Below are 11,516 nucleotides of genomic sequence, written 5' to 3' on the forward strand. Positions count from 1 at the left end.
TGCTGCGCGTGCAAGTGAAAGTCCGTCCTGCTGGCTGCGGGTGGGCTCGCCCCTCCCCTAGCAGTTTCTGACTCCTCCATACATGTTCATAAACACCGGACACGTGGAGATTCTCAGCCAAGGCTCCTGGCCCAGGCTAGTGCTCAGCCCTATTGATTTATAAACAATTCAGCCACTCCCGGGATGAGCATCGCTCCTCGTTAGTCATGACGAATTTTTCTGGCCCGCTCTACTCTGCTGTCTAGATTAAGATGCTCCGAGGTCCTAAAATGCTCCCTCTGAGCGTCGATTTGGCCGAAAGAGCCAGCGGCGAGCTCCACCCTGCGCCGGGCCCCGCGGGCGAGAGGTGGAGAGGCCATTCATGCTCCCTGGGTCTTTCCTTTACTAGCAATAACTTTTGATTCGCTGTGTCCGGTCTGCGTGTGCACTCCAGACTGTGCCCGCCAGTCCCCGCCGCTCAAGCCCGAGTTTGAGCTTGGGTCTGTGCTACCCAGCTTGCAGGCGCGGAAACAGCTATCTAGCTAGCGCCTTAGGAATTGGAAGCGCGATGCTCTGTCGTTGGTCAGATCCCTTGCCGTGGGGGCACTGGTCCTGGGTCTCACTAGAGAGTTTACCGCTACTGAAGGCTTTAACTAGCCAGGACCTGAAACACTAGACTAACCCCTGCCTCTGGCGCCCGCTGAAGTTGCTGCTTAGAGAGGACTCCCTAGCATCAACGGATTCGCCTATATTCCTCCCCTTTTCAGCAACTAACGCGAAAGTTGCACAGACAGGCCTGGGTCCGGATGAAAACGCGCTCAGCTCTAGCAGCCGGCTTTCCAGAGCCGCACTGGGCAGCTCCACCAGTCCTAGGCTGCTCACTCTTCTCAGAGACTCCCGCAGGCTCGCACAAGGCGAAGGTCTACTTAGGAAAGCTCCCGGTTCTCTGAGCTGTAATCTCTGAGCGCACCCCAAGTGTCAGTGTGAAACACAATTTCAGAGTTGTTTTTCTTTTTTTCCCCCAGTTCAGAGCGCTGAGCTGTTAGAGTAGGCAACACCGTGTAACTGGAGTTGCTCAAAATCCAGGGCGTAGGTTGAGCCTCCCTCTCCCGGAATCTTTTGAGAAAGAGACTGTGATAAAATTGGATCTGAAGCTTAAGGGATCTTTGCTACTGGGGTGAAGGGGAAGGTGAGGATCTTTATTTGAGGACAAAAGTATCTACACACCCGAGAGCACGAGACACCTGTGCTCTGTAATTCTAACCATAGTGGGAAGTAAGGCTTCGATGGGAGATATTAGTCTGGCTTTGGCTCTCGCTCTAGGTTTAAACGACATTGAAGCGCGCGCGCACACACACACACACACACACACACACATACACTTGTGTGTGTGTGTGTGTGTGTGTGTGTGTGTGTGTGTGTGTCCCTAGAAGAATGAAAATCGGACTCCTGCTGACTCGGTGCGACCCAGCCTTTCTCTTCCACCGTCCACGCCCCCCCCCAAAAGACCTATTGGGAAGAGAAAGTAGACTCCCTCCGGTGTAAGTCTTCGGAGCGGCTGTAGTCTACTAGAGCTCCTGGACCGCCGGGCTGCGGGGCTTCTCAGCTTGGGAGACAGATGGGGGGCGGGGCCCATCCGAGAGGGGCGGTGGAGGCCGGGGACAGAAGAGGAGAGGGGGGTGAGAACTAAGAGAATCTGAATCGCTGGGCTAGGGAGGGTGGGGGTGCCAGAGGAAGGGCTGAGAAGACTGGGCGCCCGAGGGAAGAGGAGGGGGGGTGGAGCTCTGCACCAATCAGTGGCGCCGGCCTGGGAGGTTGCTAGCGGTATCCACGTAAATCAAAGGGCGCAGAGCCAATGGGAGGGGGTGGAGGGGGCGGGGCCGAGGCGCGTGCCGCTGCGAGCGGGCTCTGCCAAGAGAGCGGGAGAGAGCTTGAGAGCGCGGGGAGAGGGGGGAGCGCCCAGCGAGTCAGAGAGTGAGCGAGAGCGAGAGGAGGGAGAGGAGGAGAAAGAGCGAGGGCGGGCGGGCGGGAGGCAGCGCGGCAGCAGCAGTAATAGCAGGAGCAGCAACAGAAGGCGTCGGAGCGGGCGTCGGAGCTGCCCGCTAGGGGAAAGAGAAAGAGAGAGAGGGAGAGAAGCGGGGCGAGCAAGGAGAGAGAGCCCCAGGCGGAAAAGTAACTGTCAAATGCGCGGCTCCTTTAACCAGAGCACCCAGTCCGGCTCCGAGAGTCATGGCGACCGCAGCGTCTAACCACTACAGCCTGCTCACCTCCAGCGCCTCCATCGTGCACGCCGAGCCGCCCGGCGGCATGCAGCAGGGCGCAGGGGGCTATCGCGAGGCGCAGAGCCTGGTGCAGGGCGACTACGGCGCGCTGCAGAGCAACGGGCACCCGCTCAGCCACGCTCACCAGTGGATCACCGCGCTGTCCCACGGCGGCGGGGGCGGCGGCGGCGGCGGCGGTGGAGGAGGCGGGGGCGGCGGCGGGGGAGGCGGCGACGGCTCCCCGTGGTCCACTAGCCCCCTAGGCCAGCCGGACATCAAGCCCTCGGTGGTGGTACAGCAGGGTGGCCGAGGCGACGAGCTGCACGGGCCGGGAGCGCTACAGCAACAGCACCAACAGCAGCAGCAGCAACAGCAACAGCAACAGCAGCAGCAACAGCAGCAGCAGCAACAACAACAACAGCGACCGCCACATCTGGTGCACCACGCTGCCAACCACCACCCCGGGCCCGGGGCATGGCGGAGTGCGGCGGCTGCAGCTCACCTCCCTCCCTCCATGGGAGCGTCCAACGGCGGTTTGCTCTACTCGCAGCCCAGCTTCACGGTGAACGGCATGCTGGGCGCAGGAGGGCAGCCGGCTGGGCTGCACCACCACGGCCTGCGGGACGCCCACGACGAGCCGCATCATGCAGACCACCACCCGCATCCGCACTCTCACCCTCACCAGCAACCGCCCCCGCCACCTCCCCCACAAGGCCCACCGGGCCACCCAGGCGCACACCACGACCCGCACTCGGACGAGGACACGCCGACCTCAGACGACCTGGAGCAGTTCGCCAAGCAGTTCAAGCAGAGGCGGATCAAACTAGGATTTACTCAAGCAGACGTGGGGCTGGCGCTGGGCACCCTGTATGGCAACGTGTTCTCGCAGACCACCATCTGCAGGTTTGAGGCCCTGCAGCTGAGCTTCAAGAACATGTGCAAGCTGAAGCCTTTGTTGAACAAGTGGTTGGAAGAGGCAGACTCGTCCTCGGGCAGCCCCACCAGCATAGACAAGATCGCAGCGCAAGGGCGCAAGCGGAAAAAGCGGACCTCCATCGAGGTGAGCGTCAAGGGGGCTCTGGAGAGCCATTTCCTCAAATGCCCCAAGCCCTCGGCCCAGGAGATCACCTCCCTCGCGGACAGCTTACAGCTGGAGAAGGAGGTGGTGAGAGTTTGGTTTTGTAACAGGAGACAGAAAGAGAAAAGGATGACCCCTCCCGGAGGGACTCTGCCGGGCGCCGAGGATGTGTATGGGGGGAGTAGGGACACGCCACCACACCATGGGGTGCAGACGCCCGTCCAGTGAACTCAAGAGGGGGAGGGGCAGAGCGTGGGGCTCCCCCTCCCTTTCGGCCCATGGTCCTTCCCGGGACCTCTATCCCCCCGCCCCGATAACTTCTGATTTTTTTTAATTTTATTTTTTTATTATTATTTTCCCGGTCCCTTAAAAAAGGAAAAAAATTAGTGAAAATAAGGGAAAAGGAAGGAACGAAGACACTGGACTGTCCTATAACAGGTAGCAGGTGTAATGATGGGTTTTGACCTTTGCAAACAAGTACCCAGAAAAGGAAGTGGAATGTCTCTTACTGAGAGAGAGGGGTGGTGTGTGAGTGTGTGTGTGTGTGTGTGTGTGTGTGTGTGTGTGTGTGTGTGAGAGAGAGAGAGAGAGAGAGAGAGAGAGAGAGAGAGAGAGAGAGAGAGAGAAGAGAAACTAAATAAATTACCAAAAAGAAAAAGAAGTCCATCAAACCATACAAAACACAAAACTGCAGCTTCCCAATGCTCACAGTTGACACGTGCTGCTGTGTTTATTTAACATGGGTCCCCATCAGGAAAGAGGGAAAAATACACTTTTTTAAACATAGGCAAATTTTAACCACACAAATTTGCACTACAAGAAAATTGAAGTTTACATGAACAAGTTCAACATTTTTTTTTTCTCAATACCCACTGCTAATTCTGAAACGGTCCTTTTCAGTTGTTTTGTTTTGCCTTACCCAGTGGAGAGGACAGAAGCCAGCTCTTGGCCACCCTCCTTTTCTAGTGTTCTGATGTCCCTTGTTCTTATCGCTTGTGAACTTTGGTTTTCTTCAAGTCCCCCAGACCTGGTGTAACATTTATTGGCTCTTCATCAAAGCGAAGTGATTGGCTTCATATAAAATAAATAAATGTTTGCATTCAGGAAATGTGTATGGTTTGCCCGCTTTATGCAAGGCAGGAATACTGTTTGCAATATATATGTAAGAATCGAGCACTGCTTTTTGTAAACTACAAAGTTCAGGCAGTATTTCTGGGTAGGGGAGAAAAAGAAAAATCAATAGTGAGTGACCGGTCACTTCATTTTACCAGGCAGGACCATTGTGAAAGAACTCAGAAGAAGTGCTAGGTTAAATACATTGCTAGAGTTGTCCAACAGAAAGAAACTGGGAACTCTAAAGAGAATTGGGAAACACACTGTATAGTTCTCTGCCTTTGGGTTCAATAACTTAATTATAAGGGATTAGTTTTGATGACAGCAGTGGTTAAACTTTGTCCCTCTACTAGGTCTTTTTTTTTTTTAACATAGAGAAAATAACCCAGGAACTTGATAACATATGCATAGACTGTGTTTCTTAGCACACAAATGCATACACCATACATGCATATATATACATACATGTGCATATATGTGAGCGTATATATATATATATGATAGGCAGGTTTTGTCTTCAACAGTTCATTTGTTTATCAAGTCATATTTTGGGTCTTAGATCATCTTAACCAATAATTTATTACAGAAAACGATCAGTTCAGCTTGGGCAGAGTTCTCCCCCTCTTTCATTAAGGAGGACAAATGAGGGGGGAATTTTCAACACTTCTTTCCTCCCCCTTTGTTAAGAATTTTTCAGTGCATTTTTTTTTATACCTTGTCTCAATGGGAAATGGTTTACTCCCAACACAATAGAATATTCTGGAAGGTATAGGTAAAATAAAAACAACAAAAAAACAAAAAAAGGGTTATGACTATATTAAAATTAACACCACTAAACTGTGATCAGTTAAAAAAATTAAATAGTTATCAGCACAAAAGGGCGCTAAAAGGGAAAATACTTTTTTAGTAACCTTAAATGTTTGGGGTTTTATTTCTTTGTTAGGTATTAGATAAATGTTTATTTTTAAAAATTAAATTCTCACTACCATAAAAATATGGTTCAACATCAGATTAGCATTGCACTCAGTAGTTAAGATTTTAGGAAATATGCTTTATCCGGGATTGTCTTTTCAAACACCTGTGGTTGTTTCATTTTCAATGTTTTTGCAAGATAAATGGTGACTTATAATGGGCATATTTATTTGCCTGTATTTCATTTCCCCCAATGAATGTCACAGGAGATGGCATGGAGCTATTTCAGGTCATATCACACTGCTTGCTCCTGATGCGTGGGGACTAGCCTTCAGTGAAGCTATCCAGAGGAGGGCAAATAGCCAATGGTAAAAGGAGGAAATGAATTTGCAGACACTTACAAGTAGGTAAGGTTAGAAGCTGGGGTTCCAAGGATGTGTCTACAGCTTCTCTTGCTTTCATGGGCTTACAGAATTGAAAGTTACCACTGAACCTTACCATATGTATATATGTTTAATATCTGTCTTTTGAAATGCAGAAATAGTTTAAATGTTTCTTTGTCTATTTTTCTTTTTTAATGCTACCCAGGGATATATTTTCATATCGTTTTACGTGGCCTGCCTCAATGTATATTTATTTCTTTTGGAGCAAAAGGTTCTGAAAACTGGTTTTCTGTAGCTTTAAATGAGTAGGTAGCAAGATCTATATGGGATGTCATTTTTTGTTCAGTTTCTTTTTTAAAAAAAAATGCTTTGTTTTGGTACATTTGATTGTGCTTGTGGGGAAAATAAAGGCGCAGAGATCCTTATATATTTATGTTAAAGTAATATTTTATTATTACATAAAACAGAAATGCACAATACCTTCATAGTTTGTTCTAATTATTGAAATATCTTTATTTTATTTTTAAAGATAGTGCCAAGTTCTAAGAGGGAGAGAAGCCCTACCTAGACCTTATGCTTACTGAGCTGAGTTGTGTATAAAACACTTCCCTTCCTTTATGCTTCATAAAGTTTTGGAATAAATTTTATGCATATATTGCCAACTTTCATGTTTCTAACTTCCAGAGACATTTTCTTGATTTTTTTTTTTAAAATGAAGACTACTGTCCAGACTTTTCTTTGCAGAAACTACCATGGGTCCCAAATATTTCCTTCACTGCCTTATAACGTTAAATCAAAGTAGTCATCGGGTTTGAGCTTCAATTCGTTTGCCATTTCCAGGGCCAACAAAAAACATTTGCCTTGCAAATGCATGCCCATGTCCCTACACCTTCCTTCCAGGTTAGCTGCACCTTGGCCAATGGCATCAGTGGCACTACATGAACTTTAGCCTCTACTCAAATGTACTTACATAATTTGGGATCTTCAGAAAAGTGAGGCTTAGCTAGAAATTACTCTTCGTAATTAACAAATACCTTTCAGTAACAAAAATGCCATTTATGTGTTTACCAAATGATTAAGAGTAGATACTATGTATTTCTCATCTTAGATTTACACAAAAAGATACTTTTGCAAAGGTTTTTACAACAGTGTTTCTTTCTCATCAGGCAACAACAACCTGCTTCAGATTTAAAGAGGAAGGAAAGAATGTATTGAAGAGATTCAAGCCATAGCACTTATGGTTTGTTTCAAGTGTTAGAACACTGAACTTAAAAAACAAGCAAACGAAAAAAACAGCTTTTAATGTTAGTGAGGTGTTCCAACAGTGTTGGGTTAGTTTGTAAGTTTGCTAGTGTATTTAAACTCCTCCCTGGAACACTGACTGAAAATATAAATGTCCATTTAGGAAAGTAGTTTCTGGGCTTATTACCTCTGATCATCCTTTCTAATTCCTAGTCAATATTACATGGGTCCCAAACAGATTCTGCTAAATGATCTTATCAATAGTCTGAACAAGAAGTGACAGAAAGAAGAAGTGTTTTGTGACCGCAGACATGCTGATGGGTAAAATGTTTAAGCTAGGTATGGATTTGAGTTCTGGGTCAATATCCCTCCACTGAAGGCAGAAAGCAAGCCACATCTGCCCTCTGCAGGGCATTTTGGTGGACCTTGAGAAGGCATTTTTGTTCTTAGCCACAAGAACTAAGAACAGACTGGGAAACATCATGTATTAAACAGACACACTATGTTCTGAACTCATGTTGGCTATTCAGGTCCTAAAGATGCTCTAGTAGCTTTCATGCCAGTCTTATAATGTATTGCCCACTACTTAAAATAAAAAGTCAGAGCCACTAATACAAATCTATGGGGCAATTGTAAGATACTGAGACGCCATCTCTGTCCTAAAAACAAAAATGTAGTATTTGCGTTTGCTCAAACCATGACACATTTTAGATTTATTTTATTTATATATATATACATATATATGCATATATATATATATATATATATATATATAGTGGGGGAAGAAATGATCATATATGAAAAAGTATGTGAAGGTCATAGGGAAGGAATGGCCGCAAATAGTGATATGCTTTGTGGTTCTAAACACTCTCAGTTTAGAAGCACCCTTTATGTTTCAGACAGCAGCAGCAGAACCACCTCTCTCTTCCCTCCCCTCCTGCTTCTCCGGAGGAGGCCACACACTGGTTGTCAGAGTTTTCTGGTGAAACGGTTTTGATGAAGGCACTCATCTATCTTCTTATTTCTTCAAAAACAACTAATAAAATGACGGGAACAGCAGCGGTGGGGGTGGCTCTTGCATGCACTGGTTGGTCTCAGACATGGGCTGTCTTCACTCACACTTTAGTTTCCTTATGGAAGTAGTGCTGGGGAGCCTGATGAGATTATCCTTTCATTTCTCCTCTCTTTGCTTTGTCTCTGTTGATTTTTCAATCAATTCATGGAATTGTGTTCTAGATTCTATTGAATTCCCATACAAATTAAAGAATGGGATGAAGGATGGAGTTTGTACAGAAAAAAAAATAGAAGAAGGGTGGTAAAGTGGGGGCGTCTTTGGTTCTCCTTGTGTATTTCAGTGGGTAAAGAAAAGGAATGGTGTTTGTTTCAAATGAAAGGGGGACCTGCATCAGGAAGTACCATGAATCCGGACAATGTGACTAATGGTCTATTCATCTGGGTTTTAGATAAATATTTTCTCTTTAGGAAAGTTTACTTTTTAAAATGATACATAGTCTCTGGATGGGATTCAAATGGCAGTAGAAGGGCACTGGGGCTTCTCATGGCTATTTCCACCACTTGATTCAGGAGAGGAAAAACCGAAAGTGGCAGGGGTCTGCCACCCAGCTCACAAATTCCTGGCCTCGACTGGCCCACATTTCCAGAACTTGGGCCAATATTTTTTCCACGTCTGCTTATCTAGAGACAAGTACTGGAGCAGTGGAAATGGCTTTCGGCTGCTTCAGGGCTTTGCTTGGGTGTGGAGATAAACAACCAGAATGTTTTCATGTTGTTCTGGCGTTTGTGGGGGGAAAAAACAGAACATTTACTCTCTTCTTTAAAAAAGTTAATCAACTTTATTATATAGTACCTTTCCTGGACCTTAATGACACTGCTGCTCGGCTTAGCTGTTAGAGGTTATTAGAGACAATATCACATCCCATCAAACACAGTCTAGTCTCTTATTGTTCCTAGGATTCTGATTGTTGGTAACATTAAGATGTATTTCTTTTTCTAAAAAAAAAAAAAATGTCTGCTATGTTATTTAATACACCAGTAAAAGTGCATCTATCTCTTAAAGTCCATTCTTCCCGTCTTTTTGAGTTTTTATAGCTCTTTGTCTGGAATTGGGGGGGGGGGGGTTGATAAGGGAGCTTCCATAAGTGGTTTGTGCCTGAAGAGCCTGGGCTCTGGAAGGGTCTGCAGTTGGCCCAAAATATCTCCCCTTGCTTAAGAATGGGAGGGTGGGTAAAGACACACACACACACACACACACACACACACACACACACACACACACACACACGAGGTGTCAAGGATTTTGGAAAGACAGGGAGTGTTAGGGCCCTATCTGAGAAAGCTGGAGGGGATTTTGATTGTTATGAATTAACTCTCCGTGAACCATATGCCTCAGCAGGCAACTTCGCTGTGGAGTAAATTGGAACTTGAGGTCCTTTTAAAAATTGGGGTCATCTATTTTCCCTCCCACCAGTGTTTCTTCTGCCTTTGTTATTTAAAAATGAAAGGGAAGTGTTTTTTGTTTTTGTTTTTGTTTTTAAAGCTCCACAGACCAAAACACAGGGCCACAGAGTTTGGCAGCAGAGTGGGGAAAAGAAAGTTGCTTGCGAATTTGTAACACAAATTAGCCATTGTAATCCAAGGGCTTTAAGGTTCAAGCAAATCCATGGGCAAAATGTGGGAACTCCTTCCCTCCCCCTCCTAAGAAATCTCACTCTGTCAGAGGAATTTTTCTGTGACCTTTTAGGTTCCACAGCACACGATTCTGGAGAGGATTATATTGACATTAATAACTTTTGTTGATGTTGTTTCCCCTAACAAATATTCCTTCAAAGTACTTACAGCTACTGGGCAAGGTTGGAAAGGGCGCTGAGTGCCGAGCGTCCACTGTGGCTCAATTGCGGCCTTAGGGGACCGTGGCAGCTGACCTGAGCACCAAAGGAAGGCGTGTGAGGGGAGCTGGTCATTCCCTGTCCGCCCAGGCCTGGCTGAGGGATGCGGCAAATCGGGGATTTTTCTGGTCTCCAAGGGCAGTGAAGTCCTGACCTCCGTGGGAAGGGCGGTCATCGAGGTGGATCCCAAGCCTCTCTTCTCGAAGGAGGTCCGTAGGGGTGGGCGCCTTTTGGGACTACTGACAGATCGGCCTGTCAGAGCCTGAGGTTCGGGTGCTGCTTTGAGTACTGATGTATGGGGTGTATGACGTTCGCCGCTGGGCAGAGAAATCCAAGTGCCAGAGTAGGCTGGCCCTCGCGACAGGCAGCGGGTGGCAGGGACAGAGGTGCCTGGAGTACTGAAGTGGCTGGGGAGCAAAGAGTAGATCCCCGCAGTTGTCTGCCGGCCATCCTTTACCCTTAGACTCTGCAAAGTCCCAGGACAACGATCAGCTCGGGAGAAGGGAGAAGCGCTTGTGAGAGACGGTGGCCCCAGAATAAAAGGAGTTGGGCACCACAGCAGGGAAAGTGGGGGCGGGACAAAAGGCTGCCTGGGAAGTCACTTGGGCGTTTCCTAGCTTTGTGGAGGTTGTGCATTGAAGGGGAACCGCCTAAAGTTGAGAAACTAAGTTCTGAACGTGGGCTCCTCCGGCTCCTACTCAGCAAACTTCTGAGCTTCTGGCCTCAGCGGCCAGCTTCCAATGGAGAGGAACCTTCTCTTCTAAGCGCAAACGCAAGGAAGAAAAGGGTTCTCTAACTTGCAGAAACCGGCCACTCACTTATAAGCCTAAAGCCCAATGTCAGTTCCTCCCAGACAAGTGCGGGGGGAGGGGGGGGACCCTGGGTGCCCTGTGCTTCTGAGTCAGAGGGGAGTCTCCCGAAGCTCCCGGCTGCGCTCCAGGACTTTCCACTCTCAGTGGGATTTCCACTCTCAGGCTGGGTGGATGCTTGCAGCCCACACCCTTCCCCAACCTCCAGAGCAGTTTCCACATGGAAAGAAACTCTCAAAAAGCCTCGCAGAAGGGAATTGGGGGATGCTAGGGCCTTTCGCCTCCTAGAGGAAAGGCCTCTTGGGACGCGCGGGGGGTGAGGGGAGATGGGTAGGTGGGGGGGTTGGAACTCTGAGTGTACCTCAGGCCTCCTGACTGTAGAGCGGGGAGCAGGCTGGCCGCCGTAGAGAAGGAGACCAACCATCCTAGAAGGGGCTCCGGCCGAGTGCAGCTCTGTGCAGGCACCCGGCCTGGTTCAGCCCCCCGTGCTCCAGCGTCCTGCTTGCTCCAGCCGCAGCTGCCTGTGGTCACTCACCCGGCCCTGCGGCCAGCCGGGGCAGGGTCGCACACAAACAGGGATGCTTCTATTTACTCGCCTCTGCCTGTGGATTTCTAAGACATTCAGCAGGCACAATCATTAAACTAATTTGTATTTGATTGTTTGGGCGGACGGACGGTAGTTTTATTGCGCTGAGCATTCAAGCAGGCACGCATCGCTGATTACCAGTATACATTAAATAAAGTTGTTTGTACACATTGTCTTACCACATATAGGCAGAGGCTTATTATTCTAATTACTCTAATTAGTGCATTGAAATGTTTTCTACTTGATT

The 11,516-nt window shown here is 47.8% G+C and overlaps 1 protein-coding gene across 1 annotated transcript; it reads left to right on the forward strand.

Annotated features, from left to right (window-relative positions):
* The first annotated feature begins 1,995 nt into the window (after positions 1–1,995).
* Pou3f2 (POU class 3 homeobox 2) lies at positions 1,996–9,049 on the forward strand. Its single transcript, XM_052716952.1, has one exon. It carries the CDS (start codon positions 2,209–2,211, stop codon positions 3,544–3,546), a length of 1,338 nt encoding a protein of 445 aa, XP_052572912.1. The 5' UTR covers positions 1,996–2,208; the 3' UTR covers positions 3,547–9,049.
* Positions 9,050–11,516: the final 2,467 nt, after the last annotated feature.

This window comes from Peromyscus californicus, unplaced genomic scaffold, assembly GCF_007827085.1.
Source record: "Peromyscus californicus insignis strain IS unplaced genomic scaffold, ASM782708v3 Scaffold_5__1_contigs__length_169319896, whole genome shotgun sequence".
NCBI classification, from domain to species: domain Eukaryota; kingdom Metazoa; phylum Chordata; class Mammalia; order Rodentia; family Cricetidae; genus Peromyscus; species Peromyscus californicus.

Coding starts and splice junctions, on each gene's coding strand:
- Pou3f2 (XM_052716952.1), top strand. CDS start 2,209: ATGGCGACCGCAGCGTCTAACCACTACAGCCTGCTCACCTCCAGCGCC.